Source organism: Lontra canadensis, unplaced genomic scaffold (genome assembly GCF_010015895.1).
Source record: "Lontra canadensis isolate GAN:19392208 unplaced genomic scaffold, GSC_riverotter_1.0 scaffold10, whole genome shotgun sequence".
NCBI classification, from domain to species: Eukaryota; Metazoa; Chordata; class Mammalia; order Carnivora; family Mustelidae; genus Lontra; species Lontra canadensis.
Window position 1 is genome coordinate 25,568,574 of NW_022631004.1, and position 25,563 is coordinate 25,594,136.

Sequence of the window (25,563 nt, forward strand, 5' to 3'; positions counted from 1 at the left end):
TAAAAATTATATCTTTTCTGTGGTTATGAACATAGTATTCTTTATTAATTAGGCCACACCAGCTGTCTTGTTGATAGTGTTGTTAAATCTTCTGTAACTATACTGTTAACCTTTTCCTTGGTTATTCTATTAATGACTGTGTATTTACCTATGTCTCCCTTAATGTATACCAGTCTCTGTTTCAAATTGTATTACTAGGTGTATAACATTTGAGATGATTATGTCTTCAGGATGAATATCCCTCTTTATTTCCAGCTGTATATCCCACTGTAAAAAATCAACTTTTCTCTGATATTTATACAGCCATATTAACTTTTTAAATAAAGAGTGTTTATGTGGTATGTCTTTTTACATTCAATTTTATCTTTAATGTAACATTTAACATACATTTTGAAGGATATAAACTGGATATTTCAGAATCTTTCTGGAAAGTTTTCTCTATTTGATCTTTGTAATTTATGGATTTGTTTTTCAATTCATTCCTCATGGGGTGCCTGGTTGGCTCAGCTGGGTCCTGGGATCAAGCCCTGCATAGGGCTCCCTGTTCAGTGGAGTGGTTGCTTCTCCCTCACCCTCTGCCTGTCACTCCCCATGCTTGTGCTATCTCTTTCTCTTTGTCAAATAAATAAATAAAATCTTTAAAAAATTTTTTGTTCCTTAATACTATTCATCATATTTTATTCTGTATTTCAATTATCACATTTTTTTATACTTAGTATATTTTCTTGGTTCCTATTTTTAAACATTTCCTTTTTCTGGTTTCATATTTGGAATATCTTCCCTTATACCATTAGTTTATTTGTAACTATTAATATTATTATGTTTAGCCCCTCTTTTCTAATATTTCTGCCTAGGTTGGAAACTGTAATCCAGTATATTGGTTTTGTTTGGAAATATTTGTGTTCCCTAATGTGTTGTTTTTGGTCTCATTTTTACATGACACAATTGTTTACACTATTAATGCGTATGGAGAAGGGCAGCGCTATGTTGTCAGCTGGAAAAAGTTAGGGGGTAGGAAGTTGATGAATCTTCCACCAGGTGGGAAATGGAAGATACCAGAAAACCAGTCAGTTAGTCCCCACCCACAGACAGCTCTCGGGTCAGATCTTCACCTTTTGTCCCCAGAAAAGCTATATTAGAAAGATAAACTTCTTAGATGCTACTTCCTTTGTGGGTTTCAAGTGGAGAGCATGAAATAGCCACAGCCAGAGATTAGTCTCAATTCCCTGGCTTTACACTGTACAGGGGTTCTTTCTTGTCCTGATTTTATTCCTGAGGCCACCAGGACTAGTCCCACTTCCTGTAGTTATGCTGACAACACTGTGTTCGAGAGACAAGGAGCCAGAGAAGTAAAATAACACATTCCACATCTCTTTCGCCCTCTTACAGACTAACCAAATTGCCTCTTATTTGTTCCAAACAACAGCCCCACACTGAAGTGTGAAAGAGAACGTGCCCCCACTTGCACATTCTCCAGGGGATCCTGCCCATTTTCTGAAGTTCTTCCGGGACTAAGGAAAAAGACAGCTGTGCCACATCAACAATTTGTTTGAAATCACTGGATTTTGTTTTAATGTAAGCAAGATATACATGTATTCTTTTTTCATTAAATTTACTTGGAATTAGATGATTCCATTGAATGGGTCCTTCAAAACCTCTTTTTAGTATAAAACCTATTTGTATCAGTCTAGCTTCATTTCTTCCTCTTGGCTTTTCCATTTCCTGTTTTAAGGAGAAAGCAGAGGTGTAAACCAAACCCTTCATGTGCTTTTAGTTGCAATACATTGTTGCACAAAGTTGCTGACAGGGGGTTATCTGAAGTCATTTGAGTCAATGGGAAATTCACCTTCTGAATTTAGAGGACCCAAATGGAAGTTCTACAGTGGTATTATCTCCAGTTGCAACAAAATAAAGAAGTGCCTGGATCAGTTCAAAAGGCTACATCTGGCAAATAACAGTATAGAAAGTGTTTAACATCCTTTATCAGTAGGAACTTCAAATTAAAATAGTGAGATACTACTACACCTATAGGAATAGCCAGAATGCTGACAGCACCAAATGTTGGCAAGGATGTGGAACAACAGGAACTCTCATTCACTGCTGGCAAAATGCTGGGAAAGCAAGATGGTACAGTCACTTTGAAAGGAAATTCGACATATCATACTCTTAGCATACGATCCAGCAATTGTACTCCTTGATACTTACCCAAAGGAGTGAAAACTTATGTTCACACCAAAACCGGAACATGGGTGTTTATGTCAGTTTTATTCATAATTGTCAAAACTTCAAAGCAAACAAGATGTACTTTAGTGAGGGGAGAGATAAACTAGTAAACATAGAAAATAGAATTTTATTTAATGCTAAAAAGAAATGTACGATCAAGCATGAAAAGATATGGAAGATCCTTAAATGCATATTACCAAGTGAAAAAAAAGCTTATATGAGAAAGGTTATATACTATAGGATTCCAACTACATGACATTCTGGGAAGGGGCTAACTTTGGAGACAATAAAGGGATCAACGATTGCTGGGGTTGGGGAGGTGAGGACTGAATCCATGGTGCAAAGAGGATTTTTAGGTAGTGAAATACACTCTATGGTATATAATGGAGGGCACATGCCACTACACATTTGTCCAACCTAGAGAATGGGTAACACTAAGAGTGAACCCTAAGACAAACTTTGAACTTTGAGTTATAATGGTGCAAAAATGTATGTTCATGAAGTATACAAATGTACCACTTCTGGTGGGGGATATTGATAGTGGGGAGACTAGGCATGTGAAGGGAGGCCATATTTGGGAAATCTCTGTACCTTCTGTACTCAAATTCTCTATGAACCTAAAACCACTATAGAGAATACAAACTATATTTAAAATAATAAAAAAAAAAGAGTTATGTATTCTCTGACCATGGGAATGGACCACAAAGAAACAAGGGAATGACAGGAATGCATTGCAGCTAAGCAGACTATCCCAAATGCTTTGTCTTCCCCTCTAATTGCATGCATTTTCTTGTGTATAATTGATATCTTTATACATTTTTTGTTATATATAGACAATTAAGAGAGAAAAAGATAGTCTCAAGTCTAAATATTGCTTGTAATTGATTATTTACAAGCTGATTTTTCAATATTGTCTTTAACTTTAGTTTCTAATACTTAACTTTGCTTTCCTTCTATTCCAGTTAAAGCCCAAAGGTTTTATCAAGAGCACCAATGAAATATCCTATGTTCAGAATTTAATTATAATACTTTGGATAAGAAGTTGAGATTACTGAAAAACATATTTTTAAAGTTTTTAGTCCAATTGCTTTTTACTATTCCTGACACTAATTTGCATGAAAAATCAAGATCAAGATTAATAATAGTCATAAGATATAGGTTGCAAAGAGTAGCTAAAATATTCCATTAAACATTTGGTTTTTAACCAGGAGCACACAGGAGTATTTTTTAAAGCCACCCACTGAATAGAAGATATTTGCCAATGATATAATGATAAGGAGTTAATATCCAAAATTAAAGAATTCATACAAGTCAATGAAAAACAAACTGCTCCATTAAAAAGTGGGCAGAGGACCTGAATGGACACTTATTCGAACAAAACATACAGATGACCAACAGACTCATGAGAAGATGTTAAACATCAGATCCCCTGATCTGGGGATCAGGGTAATGCTGGCTTCATAAAAAGAATCTGGAAGTTTTCTTTCTGCTTCAATTTTTTGAAACAGCTTCAGGAGAATAGGTGTTATTTCTTCTTTGAAAGTTTGGTAGAATTCCCCCAGGGAATCCGTCAGGTCCTGGGCTCTTGTTTTTTGAGAGGTTTTTGGTCACTGCTTCAATCTCGTTACTAGATATTGGTCTATTCAGGTTGTCAATTTCTTCCTGGTTCAATTTTGGGAGTTTATAGTTTTCCAGGAATGCATCTATTTCATCTAGGTTGCTTAACTTATTGGCATATAACTGTTGATAATAACTTCTGATGATTGTTTCTATTTCCTTGGTGTTAGTTGTGATCACTCCCTTTTCATTCATAATTTTATTAATTTGAGCTTTCTCTCTTTTCTTTTGGATTAGTGTTGGCCAATGGTTTATCGGTCTTATTGATTCTTTCAAAAAACCAGCTTCTAGTTTCATTGATATGTTCTACTGTATCTCTAGTTTCTATCTCATTAATCTCTGCTCTAATCTTGATTGTTTCCCTTCTTGTGTGTGGAGTTGGCTTAATTTGTTGTTGATTCTCCAATTCTTTAAGGTGTAGAGACAGCTGGTGTATTCTGGATTTTTCAATTTTTTTGAGGGAGGCTTGGATGGCTATGTATTTCCCCCTTAGGACCGCCTTTGCTGTATCCCAAAGTGTCTTCATTCTCATTGGTTTCCATGAACTGTTTTTCTTCTTTGATCTCCTGGTTGATTCAAGCATTCTTAAGCAAGGTGGTCTTTAGCTTCCAGGTGTTTGAGTTCCTTCTGAACTTTTCCTTGTGATTGAGCTCCAGTTTCAAAGCATTGTGATCTGAGAATATGGAGGAAATAATCTCAACCTTTTGGTATCGGTTGAGCCCTGATTTGTGACCCAGTATGTGGTCTATTCTTGAGAAGGTTCCATGTGAACTTGAGAAGAATGAGTATTCTGTTGTTTTAGGGTGGAATGTTCTGTATATATCTATGAGGTCCATCTGGTCCAATGTGTCATTCAATGCTCTTGTTTTTTTATTGATTTTCTGCTTGGATGATCTGTCTATTACTGAGAGAGGCGTGTTAAGATCTCCTACTATTAATGTATTCATATCAATATGACTCTTTATCTTGATTAATAGTTTTCTTATGTAATTAGCTGCTCCCATATTGGGGGCATAGATATTTACAATTGTTAGATCATCTTGGTGGATAGTCCCTTTAAGAATTATGTAGTGTCCTTCTGTATCTCTGACTACAGTCTTTAGTTTAAAATCTAATTTATCTGATATGAGAATCACTACCCCGATCTTCTTTTGAGGCCCATTGGCATGAAAGATGCTTCTCCATCCCTTTCTTCTCCATCACTTTCAGTCTGGGTGTATCTTTAGGTTTGAAATGGGTCTCTTGTAGACAACATATGGATGGGTCCTGTCGTTTTATCAAAAAAAAAAAAAAATCACTGACCTCCAGGGAAATGCAAATCAAAATGACAATGAGATAAAACCTTACAGCTGTCACAATGGTTATTATCAAAAAGACAAGAAATAACAAGGGTCTGCAAGGATGTGGAGAAGAGTGCACTGGTTTTGGGAATGCAAACCAGTGCAGCCACTGTGGAAACAGTAGGAAGCTTCTTCAAAAAGTTAAAGAGAGAACTAACAAACTGAGGGTTTTGGAGGGGACGGGGGTGTGGGGTTGGTTGAGCCTGGTGGTGGGTAGTATGGAGGGCATGTATTGCATGGAGCGCTGGGTGTGGTGCATAAACCATGAATGCTGATTTCATTCACTGAAAAGAAATAAAATAAAATAAATTGGAAAAGAGAGAGAGAGAGAGAGAGGGAGAAAGAGAACTATCCTACAACCTAGCAATTCCACTTTAAGATATTTATCTGAGAAATGAAAACACAAATTTGAAAAGATATGTGTATCCCTATATTCATTACAGCATTCTTTACCGCTGTCAAGATATGGAAGCAACCTAGCTGTTCACCTGTAGATGGATAGATACAGATGTGGTATACATCAATGTTGCTCAGCCATTCAAAGAAAGAAGCATGCCGTCTAACATTTGTGTCAACGTGGGTGACCTGAAGGGTGTATGCCAAGAGATGTAAGTCAGACAAAGACAAATACTGAATGTTTCACTTATGTCTAGAATCTAAAACACACAACAAATGAACAAACAAAACAAAACACAAACAGATTCATAGACACAGAGAACAAACTGGCAGTTGCCACAGGGAAGAGGAGGTTGGGGAGGGGTGAAATAATGAGGTAAAGGGGATTAAAAGGGACAAACTCCCACTTATCAAATAAATAAGTCGTGGGGATTGATGGCAGCATAGGGAATATAATCAACAATAATCACTTTGGATTGTGACAGGTGGTATAAAAATTTTGAGTCACTATGTTGTAGACCTAAAAGTAATATAACATGCCAATTATAATTCAATAAAAATTATATATGAAAAAAACTCTCATTATTGAGTTTTAGGAAATGAAAAAAAAATTGTTCTACATAACTTTGTTGTTAATTATTTCTCTCCAAGCAGAACTGACTACAAATAAAATCATTATAGGGGTAAGAGAGCAAATATTGTGATAATTTATATGTACCATAAAAGATCAATTCAGTGAGCTTAGAAGTGATTCTATTGGGAAAAAAAATAGATTCAGATTCTCAAATAATCAATTGAGATAGAAACATTTATAACTAATGGCTCTGCAGTGATATAAAATGTAAGCAATGGCAGTTAGTGTAAAAGCTTTGTTGCTTTCACATTTAAATTTCCTCAGCAGGAAATTTAAATGTTGTGATGTACATTTAAAAAATCCTTTAGGTAATGTTAAAACAGATGAAAATACCTATTTTATTTGTTCAGTGTTGATATAAGGTCTTAGCTTGAGAAGGGGCTATTACTTGGTTTCTCAATTCATGATGCACAGCTCACTTAAAAATAACTACTCCATTACCGTGACACGTGATAAAGTTAGGGGGAAAAAAAAGTGGGGCAGATGCCCTGATTTGAACATATGCATTGTTCCCTGCTGGGGTTTGTTTCTTACTGGGTATGACCAGAGCATGGATTAGGCCAAGAAGCCAAGGGTCTAGGTATGTGAGATACCTTGGGAGTAGCAGCGTGAGAGCCCAGGAGAAAGGCAGAGACATATTCCCAGATTTAATCTAAGAGCAATACCGGCATGAAAACTTTCAAGATTTCAGAAGCAGAAGAACTGTACTCCTTCTGAGCCACTGACTTTTATTTGGCTGGTTGGCTTTGCTCTGTTTACGTGGTTTTATTATCCTTTTAGACAGTAAATGTGTGCTTATTTTATGGACACTATAAATCTAGAATCAATCCTGTTTACTTCTCATTTGTTTACTTTTTTGGTTGTTTGTAGTTTGGAACGAAGCTTGGAGCTCATACTTACCATAGTTTTATATCTCACTGGCCTCATCTAACCCATGGCTTTACAACTTCTAGAACTTTCTTGCTTTTCTGTTTACTGGTCTTTACTGTTTCTTTTTCTTTTGTAATATGTTTCTAAATCTCTTCAATTTGTATATGCATACATGTGTGTGCATGTTTAATGAAAGGTGGTACATATAAACATATAAAAAGGCTCATTAAAAAAAATGCTTTACTTCAGTCTAGCCTCAATAAACCTAAGAATCATGACTTCATACATGCTGTTGTTGAACCTCATGTCTCCCTACAATGCCTTTGTCCCCTTTTTCTTTTTTTTCTTTCTTTTTTTTTTTTTTAAGATTGTATTTACTTATTTGACAGAGAGAGAGGTCAGAAGTAGGCAGAGAGGCAGGCAGAGAGAGAGGGGGAAGCAGGCTCCCTGCTGAGCACAGAGCTGGATGCTGGTCTCGATCCCAGGACACTGAGATCATGACCTGAGCTGAAGACAGAGGCTTAACCTCCCAGGACACTGAGATCATGACCTGAGCTGAAGACAGAGGCTTAACCCACTGAGCCAACCAGGTGCCCCTCTTTTATAGTCTTGATAAACCACCTATAGTTTAAGATTCGAATGGCACCTCTTTGAGAAACTTCTCATACCCTCCCTTGACAAGAATTTCCTCTGCTCCCTTGTGCTGGTGTTTTAGCAACACATCTCTATTTTGGCAATTACTTTATATTGGTATTTATTGATTTTAGTCTTTAAAAGCTGTGAGTCCTTGGAGAGCAGGGAGTTTAATCTTTCCATTCTCAGTGGCAACACAGTAAATGAGGGGTTTGTATATGTTTGAATTAAAGAACAAAAGAAAGCAACTAGGTAAGTGTAGACAGTACAATGAATAAATCCAGAATTTTGATGGAAGAACTTTGTTAAACAAAGACTTTTTGAGGACTTTCATTTTCTAGGCTCTATGGCAATGACTAGTCACAAGAATGGGGATAAAAATCCAAAGTGATTTTCAGAAGGAGTGGGCAGTCAGGGGGCCTATTTTTCTGACTATAACATTAGATAAGTTTCCATTGGAAATACTGTATAAAAGAAATTGTCAACTATACTCAAATAAATTATGATAAAAATAAACAGTAAACTAAAAACAAACAAAAATATATTGTAGTTGAAAATAAAATGGAATTTCTATACTTACTGTGACATTTAATGTGCCTTTTTGTGCAAAATAGTTTTTCTGCAAGCAGCATGGTTTTGTAGAAGGAATTAAAAACTTGGATTCAGAATAGTTGGGTTTGAGTCCCTATTACAACACTTACAGACGTGTGAGGTAGAGAAAAATCACTTCTTTTCATTTTTGTCTTGGTTTCTCATCTGTGAAATGAGGATGATGATTCTTCACATGGATTTGTTATAAGGGCTAAGTGAAAGTGAAGTCATGCATACACACATACACACACACACTTGTATAAATCATATCGTGTGCTACAAATGTAAACTTTTATTATTATCCTATGATATTCTCATTTTAAAAAATCATCAAATGGCCAATTGGCTGTAATTTCATAGTTTCTAATAGGTTTGTGGATTCAGTGCGTATTGATTTCCCCAAATCATCAATTCAGGATCATTGCACAGGGCAGCCTCAGATCGAAGACAGTGTTTGATTCAACCCAGAAGTTCTGCTTGAGATTCAGACTTAATGTAACAGGAGAAATCTCATAGAAATATGGAGCCAAGTTCTGAAACCACTTGTAGAGGCTGAGGGAAGACCACCCCAAAATAGGCCACCTTAGCATGAAGTTTATTCTGTGCTGAAGGCAACTGACAATCCTTATAAGGCTCAAGAGAAAGTTATGCTTTTCCCTTAACTACATAGAAAAATTTTAATTGGGGGTGGGGGCTCTTTCCCAGAATAAGAGTTATTAGCAGAGGTAAATTTATTTGAGTGGCCCATTTGTATGGCAGAGCAAACATCTAGCTACCAAACATCTGCTCTTTTTCTTAACACCCTGTGAAGTGCATTCTTTTCTCTGCTGTCTCACATCCTTTTCTCCTTGTTTCAGACTGAAATTTATACCTCATTTTGCCTGACTGTCTTTGCAATTTCCTGTGTTGGATTCCATGTACATCTGCTATTAAATTTGATTTTCTCATGTTAATCTGTCTCATGTCAATTTGATTCTTAGTCCAGCTAGAAGGACCCTTGAAGGGTTTTGGAATTCTTGCTCCCTGACGCATTTCAGAGGAAGAATAAAAAATTCAAGAAAAACACAAGAAAAATGCAGTCTCATCAATGAAATATATACAAATAATGAGTAATTTTTCTCAGGTTCCTACTCAAAGCTGTGTGAAGCAGTGGCCCACACAGAGAGGGCCTCACCTCTGACAAACCCAAGGACAGAGTCATCCTTTTAAACAATGGGTATCTCTTTTTGTTGTTGTTTTTGTTTTATATTTTCGTACTGCCTTTACGTGTTTCCTAGAAAACCCTCTTTGGAAACCGGCAAGTCAAGAATTGTTAATTCCATTGCATGGATGAGGAAATTTAAAGATCTCCAAAGAGTTGATTACTTGCTAAGTCTAAAAACCAGCTATTGGTAGAGTTAGGGGTCTGTCTCTGCTTTTATCCTTTTATGTTTTCTACTTCCCTCATGTAATATTATTTTAGAAAAAATTTCTTATTCTCTCCTGTACATTTCTATTGAGTTTTCTCTTGATTTCCCAGGTTTCCCATCTGATACTTCAGCTCTCCACTGGATCTGTTCAGTTCCACTATTAGCAAGTGGAGCTAAAGGAGTCTCTGCCTAGAATTGACTTCTGTAGACTTCATTCCAATTATAGCTACATGTCCCAAGAGACACACAAATCTCTGTGAGCTATTTCACAGAGTTTAGAAAGCCAAATTGGTGACACACATTGACTTACAGGGGAAAAATGCTATGTGCTGAGTCCCAACAGTTGGCCTGTAATTCAGGAGTCTTTGCTATGAAAAATACAATAATTTTTGCAATTCAGAGGCTGAGACCATTTTCCCTCAAGAGTTACTAGGACATCAGGAGACCGTTATCTACAGTCAGAGTGTCACCACTACATTTTTCACTTAGCTATATTCCTGAACTTCCTTGTTACTTCCCCCAGCAGGATTGAACACCATGGATTTCAACACTGAACTGATGCAGAGGGTTGATAAGGCTAAGAAAGCAACTTCAGATACGGTTCTTTGCTAAGATGAAGATAGAAATAACTAATTTAAAACAAGGTTCTAAAATGCTAGGAATAAAGTAGATAAAATTATCAACTTAAAAATATGTTTACCATCAAAGAAGTACAGTGAAACAAAGGGTCAAAAGCATTATTTGTCTGGAGAATGAGCAAGGACAAAAGCGATCTTAATGTGAATGAGTATATAGAGCCCCAGGTATTATCTGCAACTGTTTCAAACAGAAAATAAATATAGTAAAATGGTAATAGGCTATTCAACCCTAAAAAGAGTGAAATTCTGATCCATTCTACAACATGGATGAACCTTAGAAACAGTATGTTATATGAAATAAGCCAATTACATAACAGAAAAAATATTGTATGATCTCATTTACATCAAGTACCGAGAATAAGCAAGTGTATATGGACAGAAGGTTAAATAGAGGTTGTCAGGTGCTGGGGCAAGACATAATGAAAAGATATTTAATGGGGACAAAATTTCTGGTTAGGGTGATAAACAAGTTCTGAAAATGGATAGTAATGATGGTTGTATAGCATTATGATCATACTTAATGCCACTGAACTTTAAACTTGAAAATGGTTAAGATGTAAGTTTTTTTGTTATGCATATTTCCCCCACAAACACACCACACTCACAAATAACCAGATTTTTTTCTTTTTTTTAAATTTTTATTGTGTTATGTTGATCACCATAAAATACATCATTAGTTTTTTTTTAATTAAGATATAATGTATTATTTGCCCCAGGGTACAGGTCTGTGAATCATCAGGCTTACACACTTCACAGCACTCACCATAGCACATACCCTTCCCAGTGTCCATAACCCAGCCATTTTATCCCCACCCCCCAGCAACCCTCAGTTTGTTTTGTGAGATGTAAGAGTCTCTTATGATCTGTCTCCCTCTCGATCCCATCTGGTAAATAACCAGATTTTTTTTAATAACCAGATTTTTTAAAAAGATATTTATTTATTTATTTTTCAGAGACAGAATGCACGCACAGGCAGGGGGTAGTTGCAGGCAGAGGGAGAGGCAAGGAATCCGCAGAGCAAGGAGCTTAGCCTGGGACTCGATCCCAGGACGCTGGGATCATAATTTGAGCCAAAGGCAGATGCTTAACTGACTGAGCCACCCAGAAGTCCCAAGCAGATTTTAAAAATAAGTAAAGGATCTCAATAGACATATTTTCCAAAGAAGACATTTAAACGTCTATACCTATTGGTATATGAAAAAGTGCTCAACTTCACTAGTCATCAGGGAAACACAAATCAAAACCATAATGAAATATCACTTCACACCTGTTAGGATGGTTATTATAAAAAAAGATCAGAGATGACAAGAGTTTAGGGACGGTGTTGAGAAAGGGAACACTTGTGCTCTGTTGGTGGGAATTTAACGTGATACAGTCACTATGGAAAATGGCATGGAAATTCTTCAAAAATTAAAAATTGAATTACCATCTGACCCAGCAATTCCACTTCTGGATATTTATCCAAAATAATTGAAATCAGAGTCTGGAAGAATTATCTGTAATCCCATATACATTGCAGGACTATTCACAATACCAAAAATGTAGAAACAATGTAAATGTCATTTTCATTTGAAAGATTTTTTTTTTATGAGATTTATTTATTTTGGAGAGAGAGAGAGAGAGTGTGTGTGCACCATGGGGGTTGGGGACAGAGGGAAAGAATCTTCAAGCAGGCTCTCCTCTCAGTGCGGAGCCACATGTGGGGCTGATCTCAAGACATTTGGATGGTGACCTGAACTGAAATCAAGGGTCAGATGCTTAAACTGACTGAACCATCCAGGCACCCTTGGATGATGGATTTTTAAAAATGTGATGTATATCCATATAATGTAGTGTTACTCAATCTTAAAGAAGGAGGAATATCCTGTCATACATAACAACTTGTGTGAACTTGCAAGACATTTTGCTAAATGAAATAAGCCAGTCACAGAAGGACAAATATTGCATGAATCCATCTATATGAAGTATCTGAAGTAAGCAAACTCACAGAAGCAAAGCACAGAATTAGAACTGTGGTTTCCAGGAGCTAGGAAGGAGAAGTGCAGTGTTGCTAATCAATGGACATAAAATTTCAATTATGCAAGATAAACAAACTTTGGAGATCTGCTATACAACATTGTGTTTATAGGTAACAATGTTGCATTTATACTTTAAAACCTGTTAGGAGGTACGTTTCAAGTCAAGTGATCTCACCATAATAGCTTTTTTTTTTAATTTATAAAAAAAAGTTTGGATTTCAACATTAGGTATGAGAAAGAAAAGAGTTAAATTTCATCAAGAAGATGCCTTCACAATAAATAACATACCATAATTGTCTTCTGCTTGGGGATTTAGCTCCTATTACAGTCTTACTTACTTAGCATGATAATAATAGTAATATTGTACTACTGATGAGCCACAAAGCAGACGGCCTGGGGCTAGTTGCTAAGCAGTGTCTAAAGTTGTCATTGGCAAGGGAAGATCTTTTTCTGGAAGCAACAGAAAAGACAAGGCAAATTCAAAAGCAGATATGCCAAGGCGGTTGCAGGTTTTGTTGGTGGAGACCTTCGCATAATGAATCAGGAAGGCCTGATGAGGTAGATCTCAGTATCACCAACAAGGTGTTCCACTCCTGATGTGGCCTTGGTAGACAGTTTTAGCTTAAAAGAAAAGAGAATCTTGGGCAGAGAAGAATATGCATATCAAGGGTCAGATGCTTAAAGGTTTACCCATGGCACAAGCTATTTGCAAATTACACTCAGAATTTTAGTTGTACTGAAGCTCTTTAGCTGAAGAGATAGATTCTTTCATCAAAGATATAAAATGTAAGAATATCACAGGTCAGGATACAGCTTTTTTTAAAGATTTTATTTATTTATTTGATAGAGAGAGATCACAAGTAGGCAGAGACAGGTGGGGGGTGGTAAGCAGGTTCCCCATTGAGCAGAAAGTCCGATGTGGGACTTGATCCCAGGACCCTGAGATCATGACCTGAACTGAAGGCAGAGGCTCAACCCACTGAGCCACCCAGGTGCCCCAGGATACAACTTTTAAAACACAAGGGTGAGTTAACTAGAAGATAGCAACGCATCACCTATGAAAATAATTGTTTCTGTGAAAAATGGGAAGCATAACGTTCAAGCGGCTGAGGAAGGATGCACTTTTGAAAAATAGTTACTTTGAGAAGCACTGGTGAAGTTTAGACAGAAGTTGCTTTGCTAATTGAATTTTAAAAGTAAAATTCTGGAAACAAAGGCAAAAATAGCTCATTAGCTGGCCTTTATAAAACAGAAGTGAGATAAGAAAGAAGAGATTCTTATTAAGCAAATATGAGAAATAGTTATAAAATTCCTTAAAATTAGCAAAAAGGAGCATTTGAAGTATAAAAGATAAAATAAGTCTAAAAGATACACTTCAGGAATTCTTCAAAAAGACCAAGGAAACAGGCAAATGGATGTGAGAGAAAACACGATATATGAGAAGACTGGATATCAGAAATCTCAAGCAGATAACTGATACTTTTTAAAAAAGAAAGGATACAGAAAGAATATAAAGAGAGAAAAAGGAAAAAGGTTTTGAAATGATGGAATTCCTGTTAAAGATAGTAGTTAATTCTACCTAAACCTATCTGGAATATTCAAAACATTTGAACTCTACTCCTTTGTAGCCATTATCTATTGCTGCATAACAAATTTCCCCAAACCATAGCAGCTTAAAAAAACATATATTTAGTTTCTCATAGTTTCTCTGTTTTTGTAGAATCTGGGCAAATCTTAGCTGAGTCTTCTGCTTCAGTTTCTCTCATGAAGTAGCAATCAAAGCCCAAGTGGGTTGGAAGCTGCTTCCCAGGTCTTTCAGTGGTTGTTGGCAGAAATAGTCCCTTGAGTATTGTCGGGCTGAGAGGCTCAGGTCTCTGCGGCCGTCACCCAGAGGCCACCCTAGATTCCTTACCATATCGGTGTCATTATTACTCACGTAAATCATATAGCCCCACTCTTTCCACAATTTCTGATTACAGCTAAAACTTGCTTTCTTTTCCAGTCAGACTTCACACAACTTTGTCATTTCATGCAAAGTTAAAAGCCTTTTCAAATGTCATAAAAAGCAGTAACTTGGTGAGGTGTTAAGGAGTATGTACAGAAACTGTATGGCATACCACTCATAGAGTACCTGAATAAGACCATAAGTTAATCTATTATTCTAAAGCAGAGAAAGTAAAAATAACTAATTTTAAGAGCAGGCTTGGTGGCATATCTGAGGTAGTTAAGTATCATATTGTGGAATTCCTACAAAGTGGGTAAGTTGCAGATCTAATTTGGAAACAGGACTGTGAAATCAAAGTCTTTGCTTTAAATTGTCTAAATTGTTCTACAGTTCAACTCAGTAGAAAACTCTGTAGGGTTTGGGTTCAAAGTCTTAGGATAAGAGAATCATTTCCCCATCATTGTCCTCCAGTTGTCTGTCCTTATAAGGAGCTGTGCAGCCTCCACATCAGACACCTAGTGCCATCATTTCAAAATTTACAGAAACATTCTTCTTAATAGCCTATGTTATATTTCTAGCTCGGGTCATGTGGCTAGTTGAAGATTCATAGGTTAAAGATTTCCATTGTACCAATATTAAAAATTTGACAGGGACAGGAATTAAAACAAAAACCATGAAACAAAGGAAGAAGACAACATAGGAAAGATCTATAGGTTTGTGATAAGAAAAATTGTGGCCTCATGGGAAATAGGGATTTATTTCTGGGTTAGTGCAAGGTCGTCCAAAACCTAACCTCATAGATAAAGCTAGAGTTTTTAATGTGTTCTTGAGTAAACTCCCACATGGAAAGAAAGACTGCTATAACAGGAGAGATTTGGCTGATGGACCCTGGGTGTGCTAGGGATTGAGTTTATACAGAAATTCACACTGCAAGGGGAAAAGAACTCCTTGTGGATAAAGTTTCCCCAAGGAGGGTTGCCTAGGTGGCTCAGTGGGTTAAACCCTCTGCCTTCGGCTCAGGTCATGATCCCAGGATCCTGGGATCGAGTCCTGGATCAGGCTCTCTATTCAGCAGGGAGTCTGTTTCCCTTCCTCTCTCTGCCTGCCTCTCTGCCTACTTGTGATCTCTGTTTGTCAACTAAATAAATAAAATCTGAAAAAAAAAAAAAAAGAGTTTCCCCAAGGAAAGGAAGGGGTGTGGGCCAGGTCCATGGTGTAAATGGGTAAAGCAGGCCAAGTATAAAAAACAAACGGAAATCATGGTGCTGATGAAGTGGCCCTATAACTGCACACAAGGAAATCACGTGCCCTAATCACGGAAGCAGCAACTTTATTAGTTGAGATGATTTCTGTAGCAAATAAGGAAATCCAACTCGAAATGGCTTGAACAATAAGGAAATTTTATTGACCAAATAATAGGAAATCCCAGCAAAGTTTAGGGTAACTCCCACAGTTATTAATCTATCAATTCAATGACATCATTAAGAGATCAGGTTTTATTCTTTTTATCTCTTTGATCTATTTTATTCAGTATATCAGCCTTGACCTCATAATCACAACATGGTTGCAACACTACCAGAGAGGCTATTCAGATCCCAACATCCAGAAGAAGGGGCAGGATATCTTTTGTGAAAATTTCTCAACATATCTCTTCTCTTGTCTCATTGGCAAAAAAAAAAAAGAAGAAAGAAAAGAAAAAGAAAAGGAAAGAAGGGAAAGAAGGAAGGAAGAAAGAAAGAAGAAAGGTGGGGTTGGGGGTAGTAAGGAAAATAAGATTATTACGATTGACTTAAAATGATAGAGATTTATCCTGGATATGGAATCAGGATCGCCTTTTCTAAAATATCTACAACTGAATAAAACTGGGGTTCTGAAAACAAGGAGGAAGAAGGTTATTTGGAAGGCAACCAACAATGTTTATTCCAACATCAGTCAACTAAGCTAATGGTTGTTATGGGCGATGTGAGTCCAGGGCTGCCAGATCATTTGATTACTTTTACAAAGCTGGAAATCTGGATGTTTATGCAAGATCTCCCAATTTTTAAATATTGGCAATCAACAAACATTTAAATTCAAAACATTTAAAAATACTTTATGACCAAAATCACCCCGGCCAAATAAAATCAATCTGTAGTCCAGATATGTCCTGCAAGCTACCAGTTGTCAACATCTGGTTTATGCTATCCGTTTATGCAATTAGAACTTTCTCTACTTAGAAAGTGAAGTTTGCTTTAAGCTTGCCAGTAACTGAATTATACAAATTTCTGTGTAAAAATTTTAATTAATAAAGTTTTATTCACTTGTAGCAAACTTCAAATGACTCAGCTAATAAAGATTGCAAAAGATAATGTAGGAAAAAGATGTTATTTAAATCAGAGGTTTTTTTTTTATTTAAAATATTTTATTTATTTATTTGATAGACAGAGGTTACAAGTAGGCAGAGAGGCAGGCAGAGAGAGAGGAAGCAAAGCAGGCTCCCTGCCGAGTAGAGAGTCCGATGCAGGGCTCGATCCCAGGACCCTGGGATCATGACCTGAGCTGAAGGCAGAGGCTTTAACCCACTGAGCCACCCAGGCACTCCTAAATCAGAGGTTATTTATATAATTTTGTTCTTACAGTTCTAATTTGACAGGTTTATGGTTAAAACAGTCAAGATGCTGCTTGTCATCTAATGATGAACGTAAAATTTTCTTCCATCCCTCCCAGTTTCCTGTGATTTCCTGGGGACTTTTTCATTTGTTTGCTTTAATTAGAGGGTAAATTATTTCTTACCCTCAAATCAAGATGTTCAAAATACCTGAGGAAATATTAGTCAACATCACAATAAGAAAAGGGGGAGTGGTTAAGAAAGGCACCTAATTAGAGATTTTAGATGTACAGCTGTTTGTTTAGAGTCCTCTCCTCTCCCATGAGTATGGAAGATAGAAATGGTGAATTCATGCAGATTCTCTCTCTTGAAAATTTTTGTTGAGTCGCCTCAAAGCACAACATGTATCAAGAAATGTTAACATCCTTAAGTAATCAAGAGCTAATAATAAGGAGAAAGTATCTTTCTCTTCCACCCAGATTATCCAGTCTTCCAAGTTGATCATTACCCCACCCATCCTTGCTTAGCTGCTGTTTCAGACATTTGGATTGGAACCCTGAAAGAGACAAAGTTCTTAAGCCATCTACGTAATTCTAAAAAGTTAGATATTCTATAACTTGGAACTATTAGGAAATTAAAATGAATTCTTTGTAGTCGCACTTCCTATTTTACAGATTATTGGATACACCACAGTGAAGGAGTGCAAACATGGGAAGGCAGAGAAAGAACGGGAGAAAAATTACATTAGGATCCAAATATCCATCTGACTAATGGACGTAATATGGAGAAGGTGAGGGATCAAGAGAAGAGTGGTGAGACACTGGGCGATCATCCGATGGGACATGTCCTCTATCTAGCTAAAACCTTTCCGTCTTCTTCCTCTTGGTTTTGACCACACTAGGAAGGTAGACATGTCTTAGCTCTCATCCTATGATCATATAGATACTCTTCTTAGTGAACATTTTCTAGGAAGACACAATTAGAACTTCTCTCCTTGACAGTAGGAGTGTGACAAGATTACATTTTCCTGTGGATCTCTTACCTTAGGTGTTGACATTATTTTGTCTTTAAAAACAGTAGAGGGAAGTACCTTCGTGGCATTATGCTATATGAGAGACAAAAATAATAGTAAGTCATTAGAAATGTTATTCTTTCCCAATCCTAGGCATATTTATTTCCTTATTTAAGTCATCTCTTACCTCCCCATCACTCTAGTTCCGATTTCAACCACTTAGCCAGTGGATCTTTCTCTTACTTTAACTACTATGAGTCCATTCATTTTCCCCTTTACCACATTCTTTTCATTAGTTATCACTTGCTTTGGCACAAAAAAATATGTGAAAGATTAAGCGCTCTATACACATATGACTTGTTTTCACCCTAAAAATGTAAACATTCTTGAAAAAATGACTTTAATTTTAGTTCTTTCTCATTTATCGACAACAGAGTACCAAGTAGGAACATGTTCAGTAATTACTTGAGTGAATGAATTTTACCTTTTACTTTTTAAGTGCCTAACTTTTATTCCAGGTTTGCCTACATATGGTCTGTTTTTGTACCCCAACTTCTATACAAAACTGTGGCTAATATAAGCCTTATATAATAAAGTCTCCTTTCTAGATACTTACTTTGGAGAATATAAAATTTTATTATTATATTCTCCAAAATAAGTATCTAGAAAGGAGACTGTTTACTTCCTAGAGCAAAACTATTTATCATTTTTTGATGATGAGATAACGGTAGAACTATTTTTAATAATAAAAAACTAATATTCATACTAATTTATAGATAGAAAGTAGGCCTTGCTTTCTCAGATATACTTGTGTGCTACAGTAGCTCAGGTTGACCTAGAGAGTGTGTCTCCTGAGAAAGAATCTGTAGATTTAGAGACACTACCCACATGGGGCCCAAAAGACATTAAAAAAATCATCAGTGACTTCCTGGTACTTACAAAGAAAGAAGTTGACACAGATGTAGGAATCGGTGGTGGTGGAAAATCTGGCTTTGTAATTAGCTAATGAAAAGGTAAAATAAAGTTAATTCAAAGATGGGGCCTTGAAAATAGATGTGCTTAATGGAAAGGCTTAAATCATTTTCAGAAAGGGAGAACTCATGCTCCTACCCATGAAAATAGTTTAAATCGGTAAGTTCAAGTGTTTTCATTTAGGTATATACATATATATATATATATATATTTTTTTTTTTTCCCCCCCCAGAAATTCAAGAAGTAAGGCCATTCAGAAATAAGCCAGTGCCAACAGATGGATAATGAAGATGCCACTCTAGGGAGCAGATTGGTTCTCTTCTTATAACAAGTTACCAGCACACTGGGGAGGGTATGTGCTATGGCAAGAGCTGTGAAATGTGTAAACCTGGCGATTCACAGACCTGTACCCCTGGGGGTAATAATACATTATATGTTTATAAAAAAATTAAAAAATTATAAAAAAAATAAAATAGCAAAAAAAAAAAAAAAAGTTACCAGCATTGTGGACCCAGTAATTCAGATTAAGGGGTTAAACATAGGACTATAACCTTCTCACATTTTGCATTTCAAAAAGTTTTGTGGGAAAATCTATATTTTATATTAATACTCACAAAAATTTTAACATTCTTCTAAGGAAATAACTGGGCATCATGGGTCATTTCTCTTAATAGTATTTCCTTGAGATTAGTTTGGAAGTGATAGTTTTTTTTTTTTTTTTTTTTTTTTTAACTCTGACCTTCTAATTGGAAGGAATACTTAAGAGAAAGTGTTAACTCACAAAAGAAGCTGGAGGCTCATTGCCCTCTACTGGCAGATCAGGTGCGTGGAGCTTCATCTGACTCATCTAATAAACAAACAGACAGACAGACAAAATTTTTAAACGAAATGATAAGTTCCCTAAGTTTAACTTCCAAATAACCAGTCCTTTCAAGACATGGGAGATCAGAACTGAGATCATACCAAGAGATGGGATGGGAAATCATAGTGGTCCAGCTCTTGCATTCTGCTATATCCAGAGCTGTCAGAGACAGGTACATTTCCATCAAAAAAACCATTGCCATTGCCAATGACATTACCAATAACCAACCTCTGCTAAAATTTCTAAACTTCCAGGACATAGCCAGGGCTTTGAGGGTTATACATATCAAATGTTTTGTCATACAAATAAACACATTATTATCTTTATTGGGACATTTGCAAAAGGAAAAAGAAATCCACTTAGAGTCAGAAAGAAAGAGAGAGAGAACAGAGAAGAGACAGGAGGGAGGGAGGGGGACAGAGAGGGGGAAAGAGATGGTGGAGGGGCTGGGGAGGGAGAGAGAGAGAGAAAGAGAAAGAGAGAAAGACATCTGGAGTCTGCTCTCCTGTTCTCTTTATTTTCTCTGCATTTGTGAACCTCAACAAAGCAGCCTCTGAATTTTAGGAAGACTCTTTTTCACCTAAAAAAAAAGGCAAAGGAGAATTTTCCAAATGGGTAGTTAGAGAGCCCCAAATTCTTGCTACATACTAACTAGAGGACTGGATTTGTAAAACAATGCTGAGTAGGAATGACAGATAGGTAGGTGGTCAGGACAAGATCACAAACTGGTGCACGAGGCAAGCACAAGACAAACTATGGTTCACCTCTTGGGGCTGAACATCCTTCACTGTCTGTGGGTTCCTCTTCTGTCTGCGAGGCCTGTTGTGAGTAGTAGACAGTGGCCTGTGTGTGAAAGCATACCATTTAAATGGACTTAACAGTTTCTTCACCATGGTGAGGACACTCAAAAGAAGTTTGCCAATTTTCTTTGCCCATTGAGTCATCTTTGGACATTGACTGGGCTTTCTTCTGCTCTCTAGGACATTCTTAAGGCCTCCTTGTCCTGGAATTCATAATCACCACCACTAATTTTCTTCTAGATTCTCTTCAGAGCATTATTATTATTATTATTAATTATTATTCCTAATAATGATGGTGTTGAATCAGTGTTTATCTAAACTATTATGTCATTAAATTAATGATTTATTTTATTCATTCAATATTTAGGAAACTCATTATATATGAATAAGGCAGTCTTTATAAACGGTTAGAAAGATACTGTATTGTCAAGACCATGTTTGAAAGACTAACAAATGTAGGTGCAAATCAAGATTCCATCAGCTTAGGTATAAGACTTGGAACATATTTGTTAACCTCTCTGAGCCTTTGTTTTCACTTAGGAAAAAGTGTGAAGTGCTTGATTTTATAAGACTGTTCTAAGGATTAATATACAATTAATAAATATACATTTATTAATAATAAATGTATAAAATGGAAATAATAGTTACTACCTCACAGCATTCTTGTGAAGATTAGAGATAATGAATGTAAAAAAACTCAGCATAGCCCTTGTCATAAGGATAGTGACCAATAAATGCTACATAGTGTATTCTTATAATGGGTATAAAACCTTTATTGAGAGTTTATAATTTTTATTATTTATTATTTATTTATTATTTATAAATACTGAGATTAACATAAAAACAATACATGTATTGCTGTGAAGGATTTCTCAGTAAAACTGATACCCAGCCTCTGGTCCAAGAAAAATATATCTGTACTTATTTTTGAGTATTTGAAGTAAAACACTTAAATTTGAGAATGTGGGCCCTATCCTTGAATTTAAATAAATTAGAGGTCAAAAAGTTCCCAAAGCAAGATAGAAGGCTACCTCTGGACTTCCTTCTGCTTTCTTCTGGTACTTTGGTGCCAGATTACTATAGCAACCACCACCGATATGACAGCCATAGGAAACAGCACTCCAACCACAATGGAGAAATCTGCAACAAAGAGAACCCAAACCTGATAAGGGTATGAGAAATTCACAAATATGCATCACTCTGGTCCTTATTTCTTCATTTATCACAAACTCCATTTACCCTTTCCTCCACAGAACAGATTCCTTGGAAAATCTGTCATAGTTGGTAAAATGAAACTGCATTTTGATCATGAATGTTGTAGTGTTATGTAGATAGGGGAAGCAAGGGGGAAATCCATATAAAATATTGGATATGAAGTAGGTAAAGCAGCATGCTACTGAGAATCCTTAGAAGGGGGGATGTTTGTTGTTATGCCCCAATAATGTGTTCGTGATTAAAGGAGCGAGACTGATACAAAGCGAAGGGCGACCCTTCTCTGTTTCACAGTCTAGCTTTTAAGGGCAAAGGCCATGCGGTCAGGCCTGGCCATGCACAGGTGGCCAATGAGATTGTAACACACACAGGAAACTCCACAGTGATGCAAGGTGACCAACTGAATTACAATTTACCCTAGTAGATGTTCGGCTGGCAGAAAGGGCTACTTAAGATGGTGAAAGTTCCCACCACAAGACCTGAGCCCTGAAACTGCGCCGGAGATGCCTTTAATAAATCTTGCCTTGCACCCACTTTGCCTGGTGTTGTGTTTACCTCGCCGGAAAAAAACTTTACATTTGGTGCCGAAACCCGGGAAGGAGATTGAGCCCCCACTCCAGTGGGGAGGCTCTCTCCCTTCCCTAGCCAGACCCAGACACACCTTTCCGAACGCCAATTCTGAAGCCGTGGTGAGTTTTCCCCGATTCCGCGCCTCCTTCCGGAAAGCCCTGCCCTAATCGCGGCCGCTTTAGGGCGGACCCCGCCGGTCACCAGGTGACCTCCGTGACTCTGAGAGGCTGGGAGACATCCTAACCTCTACGGCAGTCGACACAGTTTTTCCGCAACCCAGTGGTGGACGAGGGGACGCCTTCTTCCAGCCCTCGGGTTGCCCGGCAGCGAATCATGGGGACCTCCCAATCCAAATTCGACCCTAAAACATCCCGGGGGTGTTTTAGGCCTGTTGGCCAATCTTAAATCAGTCCCAATGGACTCTGGAAGGCACGTTTAATTATCGGATTCTCGTGGACCTAAATAACCCCAGCAGACACCAAGGCAGATGGGCCAAGGTCCCTTATGTTCAGGATTTCTGAACCGGCACCCTCGTCTACCCCTCCCCCTACCCTGCCACCCACTGTTCCCAAAGACCTGGACCTCTCCTCCCTCTCTCCCCTCTCTGAACCTCCGGAGAGCTTCACCCACCCACCGACAAGAGGGCCCCCGGTTCCTCCTCCTCCTCCTCCTTACCACTATCCCCTACCCCAAGGTCCCTCTCTCCCTACACCCCCTAGCCCCCCTGCTCCAACCACCCCCGTTTCGGTCCCTTCCACCCCGACCCCGTCTCATCCCCTCAACCCCCAAAACCTGAGTTCGCTCCTGATGCGCCCCACCTCCCCTCACGTCCCCTCCATCCTCCCCTCCCATCTCCACCTGCACTAGGGCTCGAAAACCCTCCCCTGATTTAGTCTGCCCCCCTAAGGGAGGTTGCTGGAGCTGAGGGAGTTGTTCGAGTCCATGCGCCCTTCTCTCTACAAGACCTTTCCCAAATTGAGAAACGTTTGGGCTCCTTTTCGGCCAATCCTGATAACTCTATCAAAGAATTCCAATATCTGGCCAAAGCCTATGACCTCACCTGGCATGATTTACATGTGGTCCAGACCACCACCCTCACCACAGAGGAGAGGGAATGCATCCAGGCTGCTGCCCGGGAGCACGCAGATCAGGTCCATCTCACTGATGCTGCCATGCCAGTTGGAGCCCAGGCGGTTCCAGCTGTAGAACCAGGTTGGGATTATCAGAATGGCCAAGATGGCTGCCCGCGCCGCGACCATATGGTCCAACGTCTCATAGCCGGCATGCTGGCAGCCTCTAATAAGGCCGTTAATTATGACAAGATTAGGGAGATTGTCCAGGCCCCTGACAAAAACCCCGCCATGTTTCTTAACCGATTGACTGAGGCTTTAACCCAGTACACTCGCTTGGACCCCGCCTCTCCTGCAGGGGCCACGGTACTGGCTACTCATTTTATCTCTCAATCGGCGTCGGATATATGGAGAAAGTTAAAAAAGGCTGAGGAGGGCCCTCAGACCCCCATTTCTGACTTGGTGAAAATGGCATTTAAGGTCTTTAATTCCCGTGAGGAGGCGGCTGAGCTTAAACGACAAACCAGACTCCAGCAAAAGGTTCAGTTGCAGACCCAAGCCTTGGTAGCAGCCTGAGGCCAGCCGTCTCCGGGAGCCAACAGAGAGGGGCAACCCATCGCATCCCCCCGGGGGCCTGTTTCAAATGCGGGGCCAAGGGACATTGGGCTCGCCAGTGCCCCAATCCAAAGCCGCCAACTCGGCCTTGCCCTCAACGCCATTTGATGGGCCACTGGAAATCCAACTGCCTTAACCTTGGGGTATCTTCAGCGCCTCAATGTGGGGGACCCCCCGAGACAGTAAGTCCGGCCTTTCAACTGCTTGGATTGCAGGACAACTGATGAAGCCCAGACTCAGCCACCTCTCTCACCCAGGCCGAGCCTAGGGTTATGCTCCAGGTAGCGGGTAAGTCCATCTCCTTTCTGCTGGACACGGGGGCTACCTACTCTGTTCTGCCTTCCTACTTGGGACTTACTCGAACCTCACCAATTACTGTTATGGGGATCGATGGGACCTCCTCCAATCCTAGGGTGACCCTTCCCCTCACCTGTAGCCTGGATGGTTTCCCCTTCTCCCACTCATTCCTAGCGATTCCTTCCTGCCTGGTCCCTCTACTGGGGAGGGACATTCTCCAGAAACTGAGGGCAACTATCTGCCTCTCCCCTTCCTCCCTTCCCTCCACCTCAACCCGTCTCATCCTACACCTTTCCACTCCCTCGACCCCCACTCCAGATGACCTACCCACTGTAGATCCTTGGGTGTGGGACACCTCGGAGCCCATCATCGCTTCCCACCTTACCCCGGTTAAAGCACAGCTTAAGGATAACTCCAAGTTTCCCTCTCGAGCTCAGTTTCCTATTTCCTTAGCCCACCGCCGGGGCCTGAAACCTATCATAGAACGGTTTAAACGTCAGGGACTCCTGATCCCCATCAGTTCCCCCTGTAACACCCCTATCCTCCCAGTACGCAAGCCCTCAGAGGCTTATCGACTGGTACAAGACCTTAGGCTTATCAACGAGACCGTGGTCCCCCTTCATCCAGTCGTTCCTAACCCCTACACCCTATTGTCTCACGTTCCCCCAAACACCTCTCACTTTACAGTACTGGACCTAAAGGACGCCTTTTTCACCGTCCCCTTGCACCCTGATTCCTATTTTCTTTTTGCCTTCACCTGGGAGGATCCCGACATGCACGCTTCTGGACAACTAACTTGGACTGTCCTACCCCAGGGGTTCAGGGACAGCCCCCACATTCTCGGCCAGGCCTTAACTACAGACTTAAACAGCAGTGCGTCCTTAAGGCCAGTACTCTACTACAATATGTGGATGACCTCCTCCTCTGTAGCCCCTCCCTCTCGGCCTCCCAGGACGACACCTCCGCCCTACTTAACTTCCTGGTGGCCAAGGGATATCGAGTCACCCCCTCTAAGGCCCAATTGTGTGTCCCTTCAGTTACCTATCTGGGCATACTTCTGACTCCCACTTCTAAGTCTCTTACTGGGGACTGCATACGACTCCTCCAAGAACTCCAACCTCCCCAAACAGCGGATGAAATACTCTCTTTTCTTGGATTGGTTGGGTTCTTCAGACATTGGGTTCCAAATTTCTCTATCCTGGCCCGTCCTCTGTACCAGGTGGCTAAGGAGAACCCCCAGGGTCCCCTAACT

At 39.0% G+C, this 25,563-nt stretch overlaps 1 protein-coding gene across 1 annotated transcript; it reads right to left on the reverse strand.

Annotated features, from left to right (window-relative positions):
* Positions 1–17,424: 17,424 nt before the first annotated feature.
* Positions 17,425–22,664, reverse strand: LOC116866720 (disintegrin and metalloproteinase domain-containing protein 28-like). Its single transcript, XM_032855904.1, has 7 exons — positions 22,574–22,664; positions 21,579–21,687; positions 20,512–20,590; positions 19,667–19,732; positions 18,853–18,915; positions 17,944–18,006; positions 17,425–17,457 (listed from the first exon to the last, which is right to left on the reverse strand). The coding sequence occupies exons 1-7, from the start codon at positions 22,662–22,664 to the stop codon at positions 17,437–17,439; spliced, it is 492 nt and encodes a 163-aa protein (XP_032711795.1). The 3' UTR covers positions 17,425–17,436.
* Between the last annotated feature and the right edge of the window lie 2,899 nt (positions 22,665–25,563).